The sequence below is a fragment of the Nicotiana tomentosiformis genome, chromosome 11 (genome assembly GCF_000390325.3).
Source record: "Nicotiana tomentosiformis chromosome 11, ASM39032v3, whole genome shotgun sequence".
Taxonomy (NCBI): Eukaryota; Viridiplantae; Streptophyta; class Magnoliopsida; order Solanales; family Solanaceae; genus Nicotiana; species Nicotiana tomentosiformis.
The window spans coordinates 112,290,297-112,314,264 of record NC_090822.1 but is presented as its reverse complement, the minus strand read 5'-3'; the positions used below and the strand labels follow the sequence as shown (position 1 = coordinate 112,314,264).

Here is a 23,968-nt window from a genome sequence, read left to right as displayed (position 1 = left end):
TTCCTCATCCAGAAATAGCTTCCTCATACCGGCCAAAATCTCATCTCCCCTTGATCCCTAAATCACGCCAGTCTAGCAGAATGCCTAGTGCAGTGGTGGTATAGGTTGTTCCAGCGGATAGTAATCGGTGCACCAAGGAGATATCCAATCTTGGTATTCTTACACAGTATATTCATACCCGAGTACAAAGGTCGTGCCATGATACTGTGGTCATATGGGTTCTGTGATCCCCTGAAGCTTTCGTCCAAGACTCTTGCCTAGTTCATATCCCAACCACATCAATATGTTTTCTATCTTATTGCTCCACTATCGATCTTTTTCGATTGCGTTTACCTGTTCAATGCGGTGGTATGTTTCTCCTCCCAATTTCCTCATGTTTTCGATGACTGGAACGGTCTGGTTGGTATAGATAGGGTTTCTTTCGTCTTCATGAATGATCACCTATTGATGATTCCACTCAAATTTCACAACCTGATGTAGGACTACCCTAGCTGCGTGTATCCATGGTCTTCTAACAGCAAGTTGTAGGTGACGGATATATCTAGCATATGGAATTCGACATCAAACAAGGTTGGGCCTATCTGTAGATCAAGGTTGATTTCTCCGATAGTGGCTTTCTGAGATCCATCAAATGCTTTCACTTTCATGCTTTCCATCCATATCTCATACAAGCCTTTACCTAATCTTTTCATAGTGGTCAGCGGGCATATGTCTAGGCTCGAACCTCCATCTATCAGGACCCTGACAATGAACTTATCTTCAAATTGCACAGTGATGTGTAACGCTTAGTTGTGACTCAACCCTTATGGCAGTAACTAATCTTCGTGGAAAGTAATTTTGTGACTCTCTAGTACCTGTCCAACAATGTTAGCCATCTCCCCACTAGAGATACCGGCGGGAACATAAGCTTCGCTTAACACTTTCATCAAGGCATTCTTGTGCGGGTCTGAATTTTGTAATAGTGATAAGATGAATATTTGGGCGGGAGTCTTGTTCAGATGATCAACGACACAGTATTCCCTCGCCTGTACCTTCCTCCAAAGATCGCCAGTGCTTGTCTCAACAATAGGCGGCTTAGATACAACTTCGTTGCTTATTCCTCCAAGATTCTTAGGTGTGTAAACCCTGCCAGTTCTAGTCATACCTTGCGCAGCACCTGTCTCTTCCATCTTGGCTTTTTCCTTTTCTTTTTGCCTCTGTAACATAATCCCATGGGACGCCATCAGACTTATAAGACAGTGTGGGAGCTACCAACATAGTGAAAGGCGTAGCTACCTCGACCTTAAATGGTTCCTAGGTTTTCACCACAATCGGCGAGAGGGTGACAAGAGATGTCTTAGTAGTATCCCCCTCTCGAATAAGTCTGATAGATCCCTCGTGATCCCATTCCTCATCAGTTTCTATCATATTCACTCCCTCGCCCCTATGATCCGGGAGAGGGTTATTACGGACATTTGGTGCGGCTTTCTTTGCTTGTATAACTTTAGTGTAGATCAGTGTCTCAATCTTGTCCTTCAACATGCGGCATTACTCAATGATATGACCCCTCATGCCTGAATGATAGGCACAAGTTTTGTTGGGGTTAACCCACTGGGAAAGGTTCTCAACAACAACAACAACAACAAGAATAGGGGTGACGTAACCAACGACCTTTAGTCTCTCATACAGTTGGGCTATGGGTTCAGCGATTAGGGTGTATTCTCTAGGAGCTTTGCGGTCAATGTTTGGTCGTGGCTTTGGGTAGTTTTAGCGGACGGGTGGAGGTAAATGGTAATATACAGATTGGGTGTTATAGGCATGGTATGCAGCGGTAGGGTATTGGTATTTTGGAGGTGATGGTTGATATGTGGGTGGAGGTGTTTGGTATGTAAGGGGAGACTTAGGACCTTGGTCTACCATCACGACACCCACTTCTTTCTTCTTCGAAATACCTCTTGATTCCAAGGTTTGTTTGTGGCTTGCCATGCCTCAAAATTGGTCACCATCCTGCTCTTGATTCCTTCTTCTATCCTTTCTTCTAACTTGATAATTTATTAGTACTTGTGATTTTTGATAACCATCAACCTTTCGTAATACTGCGGATTCTGAGCTCTAACAAAGAACTTTTTCATTTTCTCTTCTTCAAGTGGCGGCCTCACCTTGGTGGCCTCTGACCTCCAACGAGTAGCATACTCGCGGAAGGTTTCTGTCGACTTCTTCTTTAGTTTCTGGATATAGAAATCCTCAGGTGCGTTGTCTGTATTGAACCTGAATCTGTCCATGAAATTCGATGACACGCTCATCCAATTCACCCACTTCTTCGAATTCTGACTGATATACCAAGATAATGCGCCTCCTATAAGACTTCGCATGAATAGTTTTATGCAGATTTCTTCATTCTTAACCACTCCTACAAGCTTGTCACAATAGGTTCTCAAATGCACCTTTAGATCACCGGTGGCATATAACATCTCAAACTTGGGAGGTTTATAACCCTCTAATAGTTCTACATCTAGCTGGATACACAAGTCTTTGTAGTTTAAACCTTCAACACCCTTCCCACCTTCAACACTATGGACTCTCCCTGTCAGTTTCTTGTGTTCTTCACCCATGTTTTGAATGAGCAGGTCCTTCTCGGTCGGATCAAGCTATGTATAGGGTTTGTTACGGGGTATGGGGTAAGGTTTATTCGTATATCGGGTGGCCTTGATGAGTTCATAGAATTTGGGTATTTGGGTGATCATTATTGAAGTTTGAGGGGGGTTGATCTCGTCCAAGTTCACACCTCAATTCAAGGTTATGAAACAATCGATTGCAATACTATGTTCAAAAAGCTCAAAATGGCAAAACTACTAAAGAGAGTAAAGAAAAACGGCTAATGTAGCTGCTGATGTCCAAACTTGACCTAAAAAAGTGAAACTCTTATATTTATACTAAGCTGGAATTTTCGGACAAAAATGCCTTTTTGGAGGTTCTGCGGTCGCACAATTCCATGTGTGGTCCGCACTTTGCTTAAGCCTGATAGTATTGGAATCTTGCGGCTACATAATTCTGAACCGCAGCTGCACTTCTCTCTTTCTGCGGTCCGCATATTTCTGAGTGCGGCCACACATGGCTCTTTTGCGGGCCGCACAATTTTGACTGCGTCTGCATAGCTGATCTTCTGTAGCCGCACAATAATTGTATAATCTGCACTTCTATTGACTTGAGATGCAGGTTCTCTGAACTTTTGCTCTTACCCAGCTTCTGCGGCCGCACATTTCATGTGCGGGCCGCTCTTTTCACACATCTATGATATGATTTTCTTCACAATCTGCGGCCGCATATTATATTCTACGGTGTGCACTTTAAGCTTTTGTGTCTATTTTTGTCCTTGAGTTCAGATCACTCCTTCTTGAGTTGGATTTCATCTTGGAGGCTCATTTTCCAATATTCCAATAGTTAAGCATATTCCATCAGTTTTCGGAAACACAAATAAACGCTTTTGGACTAAAATGAAAGCTAAAAGGCACTAATAAGTAGACAAAATCCCCACTTATCAACTCCCCCAAACTTAAGCTTTTGATTGTCCTCAAGCAAATAAGGTAATTCCCACTTCCACAGGTTAAGAGCTATTCCAGCTAACCAAAGATGCATCAATCACACATCAATTGGGACCAACAATTACTCACAACACTTAGTTCTAGTATGACACTTGAGCATCAAGGGTTGACTTTATTCATCAAGGAAGTTCGCTCTTTCATGTAGGTTATTGTGGATCTAAAACTCCTCCTCCTCTACTCTCCATTAGCATATCTCACTTAAAAATGTAGTACTCAATTCAAAGATTTGTTAAAGGCTCAGTCATCTCTCTCAAAATAATATCAATAGTACGGCTCTAAGTACCATATGCTTTCCCCTCATGTAGATCACCACTAATGTAAGCTTACTCGGCTTGAAATCACATAGGGATTTTTCGAAATGCAATGTAGGCTTTTGGACTAAGGTTGGATATGTTATGATAGAACAGGTTCATCTTTCCTTAAGCACTCCATTTTATCTTATCGGCTCATGTTTTGCCAACTCTTTGAAGCATTTTCTTTTCCTTAAGGGAACTAGAGAGACTTAACATCACTCTTTCTTGGTCATGATATTCATTTTCTCCTTCTTTGCTTTCTCCATGCTTTGCATCATTACTTTCCTTTGAATATCTTCAACTCTTCGACTTATTCACTTTCTTTATTTTTTTCATTTTTCTTTTTGTTCTTTCTTTCTTTTTCTTTCCCTTCCTTCTCTTCATTTACTTTCTCTTTTTGTGCCTTGATACCTTTTTCAAACTCCTCGTCTCTCCTCCAAACTTATGCTTTTGGCCAATTGTTTCACGAGAGTGTTAAGGAAAGCTCAGGTGCCAAGAGAGGGTTATAGCAAAACGGGTAAAGGCTTGTAACATAGTTATCGAATGAGAAAGGTTGTAGGCTCAAATTGGTTGACTAGGGATAACAACATTGGTGGGCCATGGAAAATTTCAAGCGGGTTAAGGAGAGCCTACAATCACTTCTCAAGCCGAGCACAACTTAAAATTTAACCTCGAAACACATTCGGGGCAAGTTCTAGACCATTCGCACGGGTACTTGAACTTGCAACAAAAACATCTCACCTCTCACACAACAGGATTGTTAAAGAGGATTGAGTCAGGGGCCTACAACGACCATATTCAAGATTGAAAATCACTATGGTTCGACTAAACCACTCGGTGATTTCTTAAGTTAACACAAGAGTCAGAAGGTCACTAACTAGAGCTATTTCTTTCCAAAAACTTGTTTTTAATTATAAGCACGTAGTTAAGTGTGTTGGTACCAAGTGAAGCATGATTGACTCTTCGAGTTTGACTCAATTAGGTCTTTTTATTCATTATTACTACTATTCTTACCTAATCACCAAAAACGGACTCAATCCCTTAAGAAGGTTGTCACGCCATCCATTATTGGGAAGATTTATCCGGTTCGCAGAAAAACTACCTTTGGAAAGAACCGTGGTATTAAGAAAACCAAAAGAAGCTACTAGATTAAAAAGAAGCTATTAGATTAAACAAGAAGCTACTGAATTAAACATTGACTAATAAGAAAACAAAATAAAGAAGCTACAAAGCAAGCTACTGAAAGCATAATGAATATACATAATGAGAGATGAAGAGAGAAAATATGTACATCATTAGAGATAGAGAGGAGAGAATATATATACATGATAAAGAGAAAGAAGAAAATATTATCAGTTATTACCAACCAAATGTCAAATCATCTAAACTCCACCCCCTAAATTAAAATAAGCATTTCCCCCAATGCTTAAAAAAATAAGAATAAAGAAGAGTAAGAGTGAAGAGGACTCCCTATGTGGCTGTGTCCATAGCAGCGTCACCACCCCTAGTCTCCTCTAACTGGATCTCATCATCCTCGGCTCTGGGAGTAACTGGGTGGGTGAACATCTGGCGCACCGCCTTAGCAGTGTCGGCAACCAGGTCTGGATCCTCAGACTGGCCAACTGGTGCCCCTGGTGTTGATGGTGCTGCTGGATCCGTCTTCATCAGCATATCAAATGGAAGGTCCCCAGCGGCTGCTATCTTGGTGACCTCTCTCCTCAGTCTGTCTACTGATTTCTTGGATGTCTGGTATTTCTTCATCTTCTTTACCTGCTTCCCAAGCTCCTCAATCACGGCTCTATGTGGTACTAAAGTGTTCATGATGGTCTGCTGATTCTCCAAAATCTTCTTCAATTTATCCTCCACCGTCGGAGGAATCTGGGGTGCCGGGGTGGATGACTGTGCTGCAACAGCACTAGATTTGTCAGACAGCTTTGCAGTAGCTGTCTGCATCTAGTTGTTGAGGCTCGCCAGTGTCTAGGAGACTCGCCGTGGAGATAATGGATGAGTGGGCATGGGCACCGGCCTCAAAGCCAAGGTGAAAGGAACTGATGTTGAAGGCTCCGAAGAAGGAGGTGGAGGCATGGCAGTTGTACCGGTATGAGGCACTATTGAAGTGGAAGGCATGTCTTCTGACTCTGCAGCTACCACCGAAGGCTTATCGGACTGGCCTACAGTAGTAGTCGGCTGACCTTTTTTCTTCGGGTTCCTCAGGTCCATCAGAGAATACCAAGTGAAAGGCTTCTTTGCCCGAACCTTTGCGTCAAAATCCTTCGGCTCCACCCCCGCATCCGTAAGGTACTCCGTGATAGTCTTGGGATACGGGTAGGAGGTGTCACCTTGCCTGGCGACCAAAGAAATGTTTGCCGACATTACGACACCCACATTGATTGGGTACTCGATGATAAAGGCGACTAGTACTGCCCGCTGAATAGGGAGATTTGTTTCATTCTGGCACAGATCTAGTCTGCTGCATACAAACATTTGCCATCCCTTTGCCTCGAAGTTCAGGGTGTTCCTGTGCATGGGAACCCATGCTGTGATCCATGGTTGTGGTGGTCCCGGGGCTGCCAGAATCTCAGCTAGCCATAGGCGAGCTGCATCTCCCATGGCCAGCTTTTCCAAGTACTGCACCGGCTCAACATCCTCCAACCCTAAGTATATGTTCAAGGTGTTCTGGTCAAACCTCACTCAGGTTCCTCACTTTCGTCACTTTGGTCCCCTTCTTTATGTGCGCCACATTGGCGTAAACTTTCTGGACCAGGTACACTTTGGCATCTACAACACTTAAAGTGAACCATGTCCACCCCTTTCGCTCCCGAAATTGTCTTGACACCGCCGGGTTGTATTTATCAAGGTCATTCAACAAGAACTGACACTTAAGAGTGAGCGATCTCAATGGCCACCACTCTCGGAAACTAGTGAAGGCAGCTAGACTGACGGACCTATCTTCCCAAATTTCTTTCTTCTTTGACCTCTCAAGGCCGGCAACTCTGGTATCACCCCTTTGGCCATCATCTGGGCTATCATCCACATCTACTGTAGTAGCTAGTAGGTCAGGGGCATGTGTAGATGAGGGCTTTGAAGCCTGATTGTCACCTTCCGAACCCTCAGAAGTGCTCTCAGAAGTGGAAGGCTCATCTCGGAGTTGAAATCTTCCCTGAAGCTGTTGTGGCTATGATTGAATAGCAGGCTGCTCTTGCACTAAGTCGCCCTCTGATGCTTCCCTAGACGGGACATAAGAACTTGATTCAGCGGGCTCTGCAGCTCTACCTCGGCCGGTTGTCGCCTTTTTGGATATAGCTCTCTGAAGGGATATGGTTAAGGTACTCTTGCCTCGGCATCAGAAAGGTTCACCCCTCCCCTTTGATGTATCACCACAACCACATGATCAACCATTTTCTGCAACAAACAGCAGCAGGACTCAGTTCTAGTTCAAGTGCAGATAAACAAAAAGTTACACGACAAAACATGTTGCAGGGTGGGGAAGTGCGGTCTGCATAATTGCAAGTGTGGCCGCAGGTTAGGTTGTGCGGATCGCACAATTTTAAAGTGCGGATGCAGAGATGAAACTGTGGACCGCACAATTTTAAGTGCGGACCGCACATTATTGAGTGAGGTGCACAATGTGTATCTTAAAAATGGCAACTCTCTGAAGATGGAGAATGCCTTGATCTGCGGCTGCACACAATGTTCTGCGGTCGCGGTTGAATTTCTGTGAACCGCACAATCTTAAAATGTGATCCGCACAATCTTGCCAAACCAAATTCCCTAACCTATACTTCTGTGGACCGCACAATTCCTTGTACAACCGCACATTTCAAAATTTAATCGGGCAGAGTTCTTTACGGTTTCGATTTTATGCACAAATTAGACATGGTAGTAGCACTTAAACATGATAAACCAAATACCCATTTCTCAAATAGCAACTAGGAGTTTACCCAACATAATTCACACACCACATAGATATGAAATTGACAAATGGTCTAAAATAACTAACAAATTGTAAACTAAACTAAAACAATTGAAGAATCCTAGAAATGATTTGAACATACCAGTGATGAAGTGGTGTTAAGGAGTGATCACAGATGCTTAATTAAGTGGCAGATGATTGAATCAATTGTGTGCAAGATTTTAGCCTTTGTTTTTATTTCTCAGAGATTGGAAAGTTTCAACAGTAGCATTAGGGCTACTATTTATACTAAGCGGGTTTGGCTAAGGATTCAAGAGACGAGTGCAGCCATATAATTCCTTCTGCGGTCCACACTCTGTTACCTGTTGTTTATTTTTCCTTTGTTGATCTGTGGTCCGCAGAATTACCTGTGCGACCGCAGATTTTGGTGCGGACCGCAGATTTCCTTGTGTGTCCGACTTAGGCTATTTCTCTGACAAACAAACTTCAGAGAGTTTGCTTTTTCCCATCTCAAGTTGTGCGATCCGCACAAGAATTTTGCGGCTGCAGTAGCCTTCTACTGTAGCGTTCAAAATTGTAGGGTCCGCACAATACATGTGCGGTCCGTACTTTTTCAATACTTAGCTAATATTTCTAAGCACAATTCCTGTAAAGCACACTCATTCCTGCAACACACTTCAAAATCAGTCAGCACAAAATTAGACCTATCTAAAGAAGAAGAAAAAGAAAAAGATACATGGGTTGCCTCCCAAAAAGCGCTTGATTTAATGTCGCGGCACAATGCAGATTACCATCACTTAAAATGAATTAGCGCCACGACGTGGCCATCACCAACTCTTCCGAGATAATGCTTCACCCGATGACCATTGACTCTAAACACTTCATCATTTTTATTCTTCAAGTCTAAAGCACCAAAGGGTGTCACACCCACAACCTCAAACGGGCCACTCCATTTAAACTTTAACTTTCCGGGAGACATCCGGAACCACAAATTGAACAACAACACAAGATCACCCTGTTAAACTCTTTGTTCCAAATGTACTTGTCAGGAAGATAATTCATCTTCTCTTTGTATAAGGACGAACTTGTGTATGCATGATACCGGAACTCATCAAACTCGTTCAAATGTGCCACCCTTAAGTTGGCGGCGACATCCCACTCAAGATTCAACTTCTTTAAAGCCCACATGGATTTGTGCTCAAGTACCACCGGAAGATGACAAGCTTTTTCGAACACCAACCGGCATGGAGACATTCTGATAGGTGTTTTGTAAGCCTTCCTATATGCCCATCAAGCATCATCGAGTTTCTTGGACCAATCCGTACGGTTAGCATTCATCGTTGTGAACAAAATATGCTTTATCTCCCCGTTGGAGACTTTCACTTGACCGCTAGCTTGTGGATGATAAGGAGTCGTGACTTTATGAGTGACACCATACTTGGTGAGTAAGGTGTCGAAAACTTTGTTGCAAAAATGCGATCCCCCATCACTTATGATAGCCCTTGGAGTACCAAATCTTGTGAAAATATTCTTCTTCAAAAATGCCACCACACTTCTCGCTTCATTGTTGGGTAAAGCAATGGCCTCAACCCATTGGGATACATAATCAACCGCGACCAAGATGTAGGTGTTTCCACAAGAACTCACAAAAGGACCCATGAAGTCAATACCCCACACATCGAAAATATCAATCTCCATAATGGTGGTGAGGGGAATTTCATTTTTCTTTGAGATTCCACCGGCCCTTTGACATTCATCACAACTCTTGACTAGATCACTTGCATCCTTGTAAAGGCTGGGCCAATAGAAACCGCAACTTATCACTTTGGCCGTCGTTCTTGCTCCACCATGGTGACCACCATATGACGAAAAATGACAAGCCCCAAGAATTTCAACTTGTTCCTCCTCCGGTACACATCTTCTAATCACTCCATCCTTGCAAATCTGGAAAAGGTACGGTTCATCCCAATAATAGTCTTGACAATCCCGTGTGAGCTTCTTCCTTTGGTTTGAAGAGAACTCATTCGAAATGATACCACTTACAAGGAAATTTGATAGATTTGCAAACCATGTCACCTCTTTCATTGAAATAGCCAAGAGTTGCTCATCGGGGAAGGAGTCATTGATTTCAAGGCCATCATGCGGCCTCCCCTCCTCCTCCAAATGAGACAATTGGTCTGCCACTTAGTTTTCACTTCCATTTAGATCTTGGATGTCTATATCAAACTCTTGCAACAAAAGAACCCATATCATCAACCGGGCTTTGGAATCCTTCTTGCTCATAAGATAGCGAAGTGCCGCATGATCCATATGGACAATGACTTTTGCACCCATCAAGTACGGGCGAAACTTCTCCATAGCAAAGACAATGGCAAGGAGCTCTGTCTCTGTAACGGTGTAGTTGACTTGGGTACTATTCATGGTCTTACTAGCATAGTAGATCGGATGAAAAATCTTGTTGATGTGTTTCCCCAAAACAGCCCCTACCGCTACATCACTTGCATAGTACATGAGCTCAAAAGGAACACTCCAATTTGGAGCGGTGATAATGGGAGTAGTAGTCAAATTGAACTTTATCAATTCAAAGGCTTTCATGCAATCATCATTGATGTGGAACTTAGAATCTTTCTCTAAATGCTTGCACAACGGGTTCAACACTTTAGAGAAATCCTTGATGAAATGCCGGTAAAATCCCGCGTGACCTAAGAAACTTCGCACGCCTTTCACCGAAGTTGGAGGTGGAAGTTTAGAAATCACCTCAATATTTGCCTTGTCAACTTCAATGCCATTATTTGAGATCTTGTGGCCAAGGACAATGCCTTCCTCGACCATGAAATGACATTTCTCCCAATTGAGCACCAAGTTTGTTTCTTCACATCTTGCCAACACTTTATCCAAGTTTTCTAGACAATCGTCAAAAGAATTACCGACCACCGAGAAGTCATCCATGAAGACTTCAAGTTAATCCTCCACCATGTCCGTGAAGATCGCCATCATACACCTTTGAAAATTCATCGGTGCATTGCACAAACTAAATGGCATCCGCTTGAAGGCAAATGTTCCATAAGAACATGTAAAGGTAGTCTTCTCTTGATCCTCCATAGCAATAAGAATTTGGTTGCAGCTGGAATACCCATCAAGGAAACAATAGAAAGCAAGGCTGGCCAATCTATCAAGCATTTGATCTAGAAAGGGAAATGGAAAATGGTCCTTCCTTATGACTTTGTTGAGCTTACGATAGTCCATACACACTCTCCACCCGGTCACCATTCTTGTAGGAATCAACTCATTCTTATCATTAGTGACCACCGTCATGCCCCCTTCTTTGGGACACATTGAACTGGAGAAGTCCGCAAACTATCGAAAATGGGGTAGACAACCCCGACATCCAACCACTTGAAAACCTCCTTTTTGACAACCTCTTGTATGGCTTCGTTGAGTCTCCTTTGATGTTCAATAGATGGTTTGGAACCTTCCTCCAAGTTAATCTTGTGCATGTAAAATATGGGGCTTATCCCCCAAATATCCGCCAATAGCCATCCAATAGCCTTCTTCCTCTTTTGTAGTACCGCCAGTGTAGAGTCTACCTGCATGTTAGTCAAATAGGAGGAAAGAATAACCAGTAAAGTAGAAGAAGGGCCAAGAAATTCATACCAAAGATGTGGAGGCAATGGATTCAACTCCAAGATAAGAGGTTCCTCAATTGAAGGCTTTGTTAGAGGAGTTGTCCTATTTTAAAGATCCAATGACAATTTACGGGGCTCATAAGTGTACGACCCTATTTCTTGCAAAGAATTCACACATTTCATGAAACCTTCCATCTCGTCATCATCAAAGTTGAGCAAGATGGCCTCCAATGTATCATCAACATTCATCACAACACTTGTTTCATCGACAATCACATCGGTCACCAAGTCCACGAAAGAACATACCTCTTTGCTATTGGGTTGCCGCATGGACTTACACACATGGAAAACCACTTTTTCATCACCAACACGGAAGGTAAGTTCTCTGGCTTCAACATCAACTAGAGCCTTCCCCGTAGCAAGGAAAGGCCTACCAAGAATAATCAGCACCTCTAATCAACCTCACAATCAAGAATGACAAAATTCGGTGGAAGAATGAATTTATCAACACACATAAATACATATTCAATCACTTCCAATGGTCTCTTCATGGTACGATCGACCATTTGTAATCTCATAGATGTGGGTCTTGGTTGCCCAATTCCCAAAGTCTTGAAAAACGAATAGGGAATTAAATTGATACTTGCCCCTATACCACAAAGAGCTTTTGCAAACTTCGCACTCCCAATGGTACAGGGAATCGTGAAAGCGTCGGGATCATCTAACTTGGGAGCCATTGAATGCACAATTGCACTCACTTGATGAGTCATTTTTATAGTTTCAAAATTCATTGACCGCTTCTTTTTCAATAAATCCTTCATAAACTTTGCATAACCGGGCATTTGATCCAAGGCTTCAACCAATGGAACATTCATGGATAGACTCTTCATCATGTCAATGAACTTTTTGAATTGATTCTCGCCATTTTGCTTGGCAATCCTTTAAGGATATGGAGGAGGAGGCCTAGGCATTGGTGCCTTAGCCTTTTGCACTACTGGTTCCGGTACGTCGACAATGTGATCCCTAGATGGATTCACTTCCTCTTGAGCTTCCTCCACATTGTCATCAATATCAATCTGTACTTCATCATTTGCGTGCACCACATTGTCCGGTGTCTCATCATCTTGAGCCACTTGCTCATCATCCACAAGTTTCCTTTGACTCGAGGTGGGTGCATCCCCAACCTTTCTACTCCTTGTAGTAACGGCCATGGCCCGTGTTGTTCCCACCCTTTGGGTTCACCACCGTATCACTTGGCAGTGCCCCCTTAGGAAGAGTGTTTAGGCCTTGAGAGATTTGCCCTATTTGGACTTCCAAGTTTCAGATATATGTATTGTGAGAGGCAAGTTGGGCATCGTAGTCGGCATTCTTCTCCATCATTTGCTTAACATGTTCTCAATTCGTCCCATCTCATTGTTGGAAGAACTTGAACCATGAGAAGGATAAGGAAGTGGGTTGCTCGGTTGTTTGATACATCGGGGGCCTTTGAAAACCCGACCCTCGATTGTCTTGATTATTGTTCCATCCTCTTTGGTTATTGCCTCCCTAATATCATTGATTATTGCCACTCTAATTCCCTTGATTGTTGCCACCATTCCAATTCCCTTTGTTGTTAGAATTCCAATTACCTTGATTACCTTGAGGTCGCCATTATTGTTGATTCGGGCCTTGAGAGTTTTTTCTTTGCCCTTGAAAGTTGTTCATGTTTTGCTCTTTCTCCTCTTGTTCATTGCAAGATTCATCTTGATCAAACCCACTATCCTCTTGCACATAATTCTCTACACGATTTTGAATTTGTGGACCCTTGGGACTTCTTTGTTTACCATCATACTAACTACCTCTATGGCATTGACGTGCTTAGGATTTTGCACTTGTTGAAGTTGAACTTTGGCTAATTGATTCATTGTGGTGGTCAACTCGGCATTGGCTTGACCATGATCATGCAATTCTTTATGTAGGTGAATCACGTTAGGATAACCTTGAGGAACATTTGCTCTATTTTTCCATGACGATGAAGTATCTGCCATTTAATCTAAAATATCACAAGATTCTGCATACGCCGTTGTCATGATATTTCCACTGACAAGTTGATTAACCACGCACTGATTGGTAGTATTGATCCCATGATAGAAAGTTTGTTGAATCATAGCTTCCGTCATGTCATTATTTGGGCACTCTTTGACCATAGTTCGGTACCTCTACCATATTTCATGCAATGACTCATTGGCATCTTGTTTGAATGCTAGAATCTTGTCTCTAAGAGTAGCTATATGCCCTGGAGAAAAGAACTTGGAAATAAATTTCTCCGCTTGCAATGACTCGACTAGTTATTTTGAGCAATTGCATTTGGCTCGGTAGTTTGAGGTCATAAGTAGCTTCACACAGTGTATTATGACTTGCGTGCATCGTCGGTTTGGGTTTTTGAGAGGTTCGGAAAGGATTTTCAGGAGTGACTCTCGTTTGAGAAGCTCGAAGTTGAAGGAATTGATCAAGGTTTGACTTTTAAGTATTTGACCTCGGATCGGAGTTTCGATGGTTCCGGAAGGTTCGGAAGATAATTTTGGACTTGGGCCTGTGGCCGGAATTTCATTTGGGTATTTCTAAAAGGTTTCGGCATTATTTGGCAGAAGTTGGTAATTTAAAGGTTTAGAATTTTTTTAAGTTTGACCATGGTTTGACTTTAAGGCTATCGGTTCCTGATTGTGGTTTCGAAACTTGGAATATGTCAGTTTCATCATTAGTAACTTGCCTGCAAAATTTGGTATCATTTAGAGTTGATTTGATATGGTTCTGACCCTTGGTTGCGATTCTAGAAGTTCTTGAAGTTCAATGTGATTTTGATGTGTTTTGGCATCCGATTCGTGGTTCTAGAGGTTGTTTTGGTGTTCAAACCGCGCGAGCAAGTTCGTTTTATGTTTGCAGACTTGCGTGGATATTTGGCATAGAGCCCCGAGGGCTCGGATGAGTTTCGTATGCGTTTCGGAGTGTTGGAAGAATGTTCAACTGTGCTGGTGTCTCTATTCTTGCATTTGCGAGGTTTTCATCGCATTTGCGATGTACGCATTTGCGAGATATTTCTCGCTTTTGCGATGATGGGCTAGGGAAGGGGATTTCGCAATTGCGAACCACATCATCGCATTTGCGATTGCAGCTCCGCATTTGCGACACCAACTGTCGCTTTTGCGAAAAACGCAGAGCTCACATTTGCGAGTCTTGTGTCGCATTTGCGAACTGAACAGAGCAGGCCAGCCTTCGCTTTTGCGATGCTTTTGTCGTATTTGCGAGCATCACAATTGCGATCTGGATGTCGCAAATGCGATATCTGAGGCTGGTATTAAGACTCCCATTTCAGGACTTAGCTTCATTTTATCATATTTTGAACCCTAGATCCGAGAATGGGCGATTTTGAGAGAGGATTTTCATATCTAATCATTGGGTAAGTGCCTCCAATCAATTTTAAATTATATTTTGTGATTATACCATAGATGTAATATCAAATTCATGAGAATCTAAAGGAAAATTTAGGGAAAATTGTAAAATCTTTCAAAAATGTAAAATGATGATTTGAATGATGAATTGGTATCGGAACTTGATAATTTTGGTATGGTTGAACTTGTATCGGAATGAGTGTTTAGGTTTTATAAATTTTATCGGGTTCCGAGGTGCGGGCCTAGGGGGTTGACTTTTGTTGACTTTTTATAAATTGTATAAAGATCATATCTTTGTTAATTGAAATTATTTTCTCTTGCATTGTTTAATGTATTTAAGTCGTCTTTGGCTAGATTGAGCCGAGCAAAGGTGAATTTGTAAAGGAAAAGCTAATTTGAGTATTGATTTGTCCGAATAGAGGTAAGTGTCATGTCTAACTTTGTGTGGGGGAAACTACCCCTTAGGAACTGAGTAAATTGTGCTATTTTGTTATGTGAAAGTCGTGCATGTAAGGTGATGAGTGGGTACCCGATTTATATGTGGTATTTGACCGATTTAGATTGTCTAGTGTCTTTCCATGTCTTTAATTGAATTGTAATAACATGTGGTATCTCGTTTTTAGTCTATTCTTACATGCCTTATTTGACGCTGCTAGCACCTATTATACTTCTTACTCGTTATTTGGACTTATATGTCATAGTTCAAGTTATTGCCTTCCTTATTGTCTTGTTACCGCTTAATTGTTGAATTGTTCTATGTCTTACACTTATCTGCTACCTGTCTTAATTGTTATGATTGCATACTTAGTTACCACGTACCTTATCTGCCCTGTCATTTTTGTAAAGTTGTTGTGTTCCTCAGGGTTTTATGTGGTTTCTTTGTCGTTGTGTATTGATACCCTTGATTGTAGAAATTCTTGTAAATGAAGTCATTGAATTGTTGTTATTGATTTAAATTATTGTAAGGGGATCGGGTTGCACGCCGCAACAGGTGAAATAAGGGAGGTGGTGAAATAAGAGAGGATATTTATATTATGATATTGCTATTATACGGTAGAATCGGGCTGCACGGCGCAACAGGTGAAATAAGGGTGGACTATTATGGTGAAATAAGGGTGGATTGTTATGGTAAAATAATGGTGAATTATGATATTGATATTATATGGTGGGATCGGGTTGCGCGCCGCAATATATTATGTTTATTGTTATGACATTGATATTGTACGGTGGGATCGGGTGGCACACCGCAACAGGTGAAATAAGAGTGAATTGATATGGTGGAATAAGGGTGACTTGTGATATTGATATTATATGGTGGGATCGGGTTGCGCGCCGCAATATATCTTGTATTTTAGTATTCCCTGTTTTACTGTGTTAGTTTCAGTTCCTTCGTACGAGACTCTGATAATCTGTATTTCTAGTTTTCACTGCGTTTTGAGGATCGAGTTATTGTCATTGACTTATTGCCTTGCCGTCATTTCCTGAGCTCATTTCCTAACACTATCATTCTAGTGAATTGATTTTCAAGGTCAATTTACTACGTTGAGTCATTACCTCCTGCCCTGCTGAGTTGTTAGTAATATAGCGATTTAAAATAAAAGAATTAATATCATACTGCCTTGTGTGACTTTTAGGTTAAGACTCGCCGTATATCTCGGTGTTTACTATTCCTAATAGTTGTTATATTTTATTTCAATCGATTTCTCAACTTAATATCCTGAACCTGCCTAAGGTTTTTATTTCTCTTAAAAAGGAATCTTTATTATGTCTCAACTTAATAAAATCTATATTAAATTCAGTAGCTTATTCGACGTTAAAAAGGAAACTCTATATTAAAAGGAAACTGTAGCTTATTAAATAAACTCTATATTAAATTCAGTAGCTCATCTTTATTTCTCTTAAAAAGGAATCTTTCTTCACTCAAATGATTTCTAAAATAAACTCATCTTTCTCACTGATTTCCTACTTGGTCTAGAAACTGTACTATCACTTATGATATATAAGTAAAAATCTCTTGGACACCTTAATTAGCATGTGACGCGGATATTATTTACTGAGTAGCACGTGGATTTTGCCGTGCAAGGTGAGATGGAAATGTGTGGGCACAAGGTGCCATGTGTGTTAAAGGTTTGGGAGTTGTGATTATGATATGAGATTACGAGGATTGGGATTGTTGGAATTGTGTACTAGAAACGATTCGATTGGTTAAGTTAGCATCGTCTTCCCTGCTTGAACTCCTTTATGCTTCATCCGGACCCCAACTATGTTGTTGTTTAATTACTTGGTTAATTCTCGTTGCCATTCGTGTTTTCCCTTTATCGTTACTACTCTTTGCAATTTGATATCCTTCTACTATTGGTATTACTTTGATAGTCCTTTCTTGTTTAATTTAAGTCATATCCCGCAGGTTATATATTCAATAATGTCTTGACCTAGCCTCGTCACTACTTTACCGAGGTTAGGCTTGATACTTACTTGGTACCATTGTGGTGTACTCATGCAACACTTCCGCACATCTTTTTGTGCAGATCCAGGTACTTCGGATCGAGTTGGGTTGAGACTTATGCTTGGTGAGGCTGGAGACTTCAAGGTACATCTGCTGGGCATTTGCAGGCTCCGAAGTCACCTTCTGTTGTATTTATTTCTGTTGTTTCCTTTTATTCTGGAACAGTGATGTATTCATTATGTATAGTTACTCCTAGAAAGGCTTATGACTTGTACTACCAGTTTTGAGAATTGTAAATTTTATAGAGAATTCCATTTCTAAAGTTGTTAGATGTTTTTTATTATTGTTATTCAGTAAATGTTAGGCTTACCTAGTCCCTAAGACAATGTGCCATCACGATATCCAATGGAGGGGAAATTGGGTCGTGACACCGCCAATTCATCCCATGTATGGATGGAATGGTTTGGCAATCTTTCTAGCCAATCCAAGGCTTTCCCTGTAGAGAGAAAGGAAATAGCTTCAACCTTAAGCATCCTCGGAGACGTTTGTCTATTTACTCCCCCAACAAGTGTCCACAAAACCCTTCAAGTGTTTGTATGCATTTTGACTTGGAGCCCCTGTGAAGAATCCCTGTTGCTCTAGCAATGTGAGAATTACATTTGTCATTTGAAAGTTTCCCACCCTAATGCGGGGCGGGACAATGGAACTTGCATACCCTTTATTCGGCAACACTCAGTGCAGAGTTGCTCTTGGTGGAGGTGGGTTGGAACTAGGACGTTGTCTTGAGGCGCCCGACCTCTTCTATTTTCTTGAGGTTCAATAGGAACCTCTTCAACTTGGTCATCTTCAACGTCCACATCCCCTAAAGGCATGTTTTCGAGTTGATCATTGTTGTTTGCCATTATGGTACCTATAATTGATTCACAAAAATTAGTAACAAGGAAAGAAAAGAAGACAATTCACACACAAAACCAAATATATAGCTAAATCTGTTTTTAGCTCCCCAACAACGGCGCCAAAAATTGATCTCGTCCAAGTTCACACCTCAATTCATGGTTATGAAACGGTCGATTGCAATAGTAATACCCAACAAGGAGTCGTGGTCGAATCCCACAGGGAGCTATACGTGGGATTTAGAAGTATAGATTGTAGTGTATGAGTATGAACTATCTCAATTTACAATTCCACAAACTGGTGTTTGTTCTATGTCTATTCTAATCTAAGATTGCAAGATTGAGTAATGAAACTAAGAAATTGTTTTTGTTGTTGTTTTTCAAATGATATAAAAGTCCTAGGGCTATGACCTTCACCTAGGTGTTTGCTTAACGGGTTGTAAACTTTAAAGCTTTTTTTATTAGTCGGGGTGTATTATAGCTATCAACACTCGAGTACCCACTCAATATCTCTCGGTCAGAGAATGATTTTGCCTAATTTGGCTTTCTTAAGTCCAAATGGGTATTGAACAAAACGGGTGATACAAAGCTCAAGTCGGGTTTTACTATCTCTAGATTCAACCCTTTAATTGGGACTATCAGTCTCTTGATTTACCCCAATTTCTTGTTAGCCAAGTTTTGCTAGACTAAGTCTCTCTTTCTCAAGTAGAGACCAAGTCAAATAGGCATGAACTAATATTTGCAACCATTAAGACATAAGAAATAGAAAAAGAAATGATAATTAAACCCATATTGATATTTAAAATAATGAAATCTATGTTTAAAAAGCTCAAAATGGCAAAAACTACTAAAGAGAGTAAAGAAAAACGGCTACTGTAGATGTTGATGTCCAAACTTGACCTAAAAAGTGAAACTCTTTTATTTATACAGAGCTGAAATTTTCGAACACAAATGCCCTTTTGGAGGTTCTGCGGCCGCACAATCCCATGTGCGGTCCGCGCAATTATTATGCGCCCGCACATGGCTATTTTTGCAGACTGCACAATTGTGATTGCGGCCGTATAGCTGATCTTGCAGGTTCTCTGAACTTTTGCTCTTGTCCAGCTTCTACGGCCGCACATTTCATGTGCGGACCGCACATTTCACAGATCTATGATATAATTTTCTTCATAATCGGAGGCCGCAGATTATATTCTGTGGTCCGCACTTTAAGCTTTTGTGTCTGTTTTTGTCCTTGAGTTCAAATCACTCCTTTTGAGTTGGATTTCATCTTGGAGGCTCATTTTCCATATTCCTGCAGTTAAGCATATTTCATCAATTTTCGGGAATACAATTAAATGCTTTTGGACTAAAACGAAAGTTGAATGGCACTAATAAGTAGTCTAAATTCCCACTTATTATGGATCAGGGGTAGGTTATGGTGGTTTTTGAGGAGTGTGATAAGTGGTGGTTTGCAGATATTGGGTCGGTAGATGGTGGTGTTGTTGAGGGATTTGCACTGGTAGTGGGTTAAGATTTTGGGGAGGTGCGAGATTATGATACTGGTGCGGTGCAGGAGGATTCAGAGCTATGGGTGATGGAATTTGTTTTTGTGTGTTTTGTGGTGGTGTTTGGTTCTGAGTGATTGTGTTTTGCCGGTTGATGTCAGGAACATTTAGAGTAAGGGAGAGGATTGCCAGATTTCGGACCTGCTCAAGCTCACCCTGCAGCTGCAGGATTCTCTGCTCTAAACGTAAGACCAACTCATTTTGTCCTAGCGTGTTTCTTCCGTCTGAGGTTTCAATATTTTGTGCCATGGTAACATTGTCTTTTCGAATACCACTTAGATCATCCATCTTCTCTTTGCCTTTTCTTTACGGGTCGCTAGGTGGAGGGCCTCTGGATCTAGTATGGTATGCTGATGATGCCAGAATGCACAAACCAACCTTTGGGAATGGGAATAATCAAAAGAAATAAAAATAAAAGGTAACTAAGTCAGTAAGACGAAGCAAAAGAGTATTTGCAATATTTAGACATGTATCACATAAGGTTATGCAATAATTCACATCCTAATTTGGGGACCTCATTGTGCCTGAGGTAGGCCTAAGAGACACATAGACTTGGAGGGGATTCATTCCAATATTTGCCCCATTCCATTAACGCGAAAATAAGCCAAATCAACTTTTTACTAAATCGAGATGATAATTATAAATTCACTAATGGCATCAGAGTCTTATTATATCGAAATCTAATCTAGAAAGCAATAAAGAACATTATTTCCTAGTCTACTTGTCCTTTGAAGGACCTTCTCCGTGCTTGGCTCTATCAATCATGTTCCCCAGATCACGCATGTCCAGTAGCAAGTAAGCTTTTGCCAGCTGCCCTCCTTCATCATCATCCATGCCTTGACAATCCCAAAGCCTCTTTCTCATCTTCCCATCTAGTTCCATCAATCCTTGCTCCAGATATTCTAACCTCTCTGTCGACTTATTGGCAATCTCTTTCCATTCTCTTATCGTTTCCATGTTCACTTTATGTTATTCCAGATATTAGCTTCCGATTCGAACACCCTTTTGCGTAGCCTCTTATACTTCACCTGTGCCTCAGCCACCTCATCTATGATCCTATCTTTCAGATTGACTCCCGGTTTGACATCCCCGACTATGTTGTCTTCCAACTATGAGAGATAGTAGTACATATGACCGTCGTGATACTTGTCTGGTTCAATAGTCTCTTCTTCTATGATGATCTTTTGGTTCCACACGTGTTGCGCTTCGAACTTGAATGTGATGACTTCCCCTTTGAAATCTGCCTTATACTGAACCATGTTGGAAACCCGAGGTATGACTTTTTTCCTTCCAACTTGCCTTATTACTCTTATAGGAGCGTAAGGTTAGATGCCTCACAGCCCGATCGGTACTAAGTGAGTAGTTCCTTTGGGTCTGATAATAAACTCACTACTAGGGAACAATTCAAACATTCAATGCACTTGCTCATCTGTCAGATTGCTAAAGAAACGCACCTAGCTTACAGCATTTCCAGGCTTTGCAAACCTTTCTGGAATGAACGCCATCTTCTTTGGATGATGACTTCTATGTAGTCATTTTGTGGCCTTTGTAGAAGCTCCTCATGATACTCACCCCTCTGAAAGTGTTCCAGCAGCCAAACTTGTAGTAAATTACAACCCTCAAAGTGTGCAGACCCATGCTTGCACCGATCCAGAGCACAGTACATCTAAGCTAAGATCATCGGGATGATAGTGTACTTTTTACCCTCGATACCCTCCATTAAAGTCCTGGCGACTATGGCTAAGCGAGTATGACTTCTTCCTCCTTGCATCGGAAAGATCAGCAAACCCAAGAAACAGACTATGAAAACATAAACACGGCAGTGCACCCATCCCAAATAGATAATGGCTAGCTCCTCATGATAAAGGCGATATGATTTTCTATGCCCATAACTCTCATAGAGAAATTGGAATTGGATGTATGATTTCTTCAGACAAATCAATTCATCATTCTTCTTAAAACCCAACATCTTCAAAAAAACCGCATGGAGTGCGATTCTCTAGCACCAATAGTCCAGCACTATCCCATGGTAACTTGGCGAAACCCCCTATTTCTTCTAGGAGATGAGTCATTTCTATATTACCGAATTGAAAAATAGCTCTCTTCTCATCCCAGAATATGGTAGCAGCCTCGATTAGTTCCCTGTTTGGTCGAATGCTCAGCAAAGATGGCAGGTCACCAAGTACTCTCCTCACATGGTTTCTGTCACAGGGTGCAAGGTCTTTCCACCAATCAATTAGCAAAGGCGGGATATTTTGGACCATACCAAACCTAGGAATTTCGTTCTTCATTCTTTGCAATCAAATAAAAGTTATCCATTTCCCCCTCCAGATTCGGCTATTTACGTAATAATGATCAACATGTTGTCACGTTTCCTCCAAGTAATGCACATAATATGATGGTGTCCTTTGGTATTAAGGAAATCCTGTTGGACTTTGGACAAGGTTTGTCTAAGCAGGTTGATACGTCAATGACGTCTCAATCCGTACTAGGTTCAGCATGATGCATGCACATTTCAAATCGGAGTGTGATTTCTAGAAAGGTCTAGACTGGTACTCTCAAGTGGACACCTCAAGAGGGAAAGGCACGGGACCGTCAAGTGCACCGCTGATCAACTAATCTACCGCAAATAAGCCTTTCCGGTTTAAGAGGGCGATTTTAGAAAAGCGCGGACACTCATCAAGCACTGCTATGTTGATAATAAGCACGAGTGGAGTATGATGTGGAGCATTCTTTATGCAGAAATAGTAACACATTGCCAAATATTTACATGGTGAAAGTGCGTAAAAAATAGTAAATAATATAGTAAAATGAACAAGAGAAGGAAAGAAAAAAGGAAAAACAAAAGAGAGGAGTCAGTTAACTCATGAAAAATGTGTGATAATATAATTGGATGAATCAAATAGGGAGATAGGGATGGGAGGTTCATGATATAGTAATCTTAGAAAAAAATGAGGGAGACGGAGAGAGGACATGAATGTCTTAGAAATAAAGGGAAACATGGAGGGGATATTCATGTCATAGCAATTTAGACAAATAAAGGAAAATGAGGGAAGGGATGTACATGTAATCAAATAATCCATTAATCCACACAAGTCAACTTCATCATCATAAGAGCCTAAATGTAAATCCCCATTAGAGTCACCATGTTGTCGCACCCCGTTTTCTCGCAAAAGCAGATTTCGACATCTGACAACTCTTTTTAAATGGGTATTAAAAAAGAAGCGTCGCTACCTAATGAATTTAAGGTGCATTAGGGCACCTATTTGCGAATAACTCGGTTTGACTAGTCTACGTCACCAAAGATTGAGTAAGGGCTCAAATTACCTCAAAGAGAAGTTGTTAGGCACTATTCGAGGTCCACAAATATGGGTCTCGGCCAAAATTTACGCTATATGGATTATTGAATTATGATTACGCTAGGTGATCATATAAGTGAAGAAAGATGTGGAAGTTGGAGGTTCTATTGTAACAATTGTAAAGGAAACAACATAAGAACTAAACTAAATCAGTACAAGTCTTAGAGGTTCAGGGACACAATTGCATTGGTCTATATTTAATGACTAAGTGTGAACAACAAGCATATAAAGGGAAGAGGGCATCCTAAATAATACTTCTCAACTCCTTTAGGGTAGGGGTTGCTCATATTATTCAGCGGGCACAGACTATCATCTCCTGCTACCCGATTTCTATGTTAAAATGTTTACTTAAAGGCACTCTAATTCAATTCTAGGTCGCGTCCTATGCGTGCACTACCCGTCTCATACCTATTGTCCAGGAGGCTTTGGGCCTATTATGAGGTGGTTCTAGACTTTACTTAGGATGCTCCAATGATAAAACTAGGCATGCATTCAATAACATATATGACTTAATAGAAATTCAAGGAGAGGCTTAAGTTAACCCCCACACATAAGCAATGAATGCACGTGACAAATTTAGGCAGTGGAGAATTTCAGAGTTAAGAGACATTATCGCCATTAAATCCTATAGGCATAATTAATAGGTGATTCTGATTTCCAGCAATGTGCAGGCAGCGTTACAACTTTAGGTTAACGAAGTTGTAGATTAAAAGTATTACAATCCTATAGGCAGGATATCTAAATGTTGCGTAATGAGGCAGTGAAGCAGCTTGAAAACTCGGGACTAGCAGCGTCGTTCTCATAAATAGTTTCTTATGCGAGTGACAACATCCTATAGGAAGGTTTCTAACAATTGACAATTAGAATTGGTTTTGTAACACT

At 41.1% G+C, this 23,968-nt stretch overlaps 1 protein-coding gene across 1 annotated transcript; it reads right to left on the bottom strand.

Annotated features, from left to right (window-relative positions):
• Positions 1–2,033: 2,033 nt before the first annotated feature.
• On the bottom strand, positions 2,034–2,591 carry LOC117281214 (uncharacterized). The gene has a single exon (XM_033661056.1). It carries the CDS (start codon positions 2,589–2,591, stop codon positions 2,034–2,036), a length of 558 nt encoding a protein of 185 aa, XP_033516947.1.
• Between the last annotated feature and the right edge of the window lie 21,377 nt (positions 2,592–23,968).

Bases quoted from the DNA above. Each gene is read 5' to 3' on its own strand.
- LOC117281214 (XM_033661056.1), bottom strand. From the start codon at position 2,591: ATGGGTGAAGAACACAAGAAACTGACAGGGAGAGTCCATAGTGTTGAA.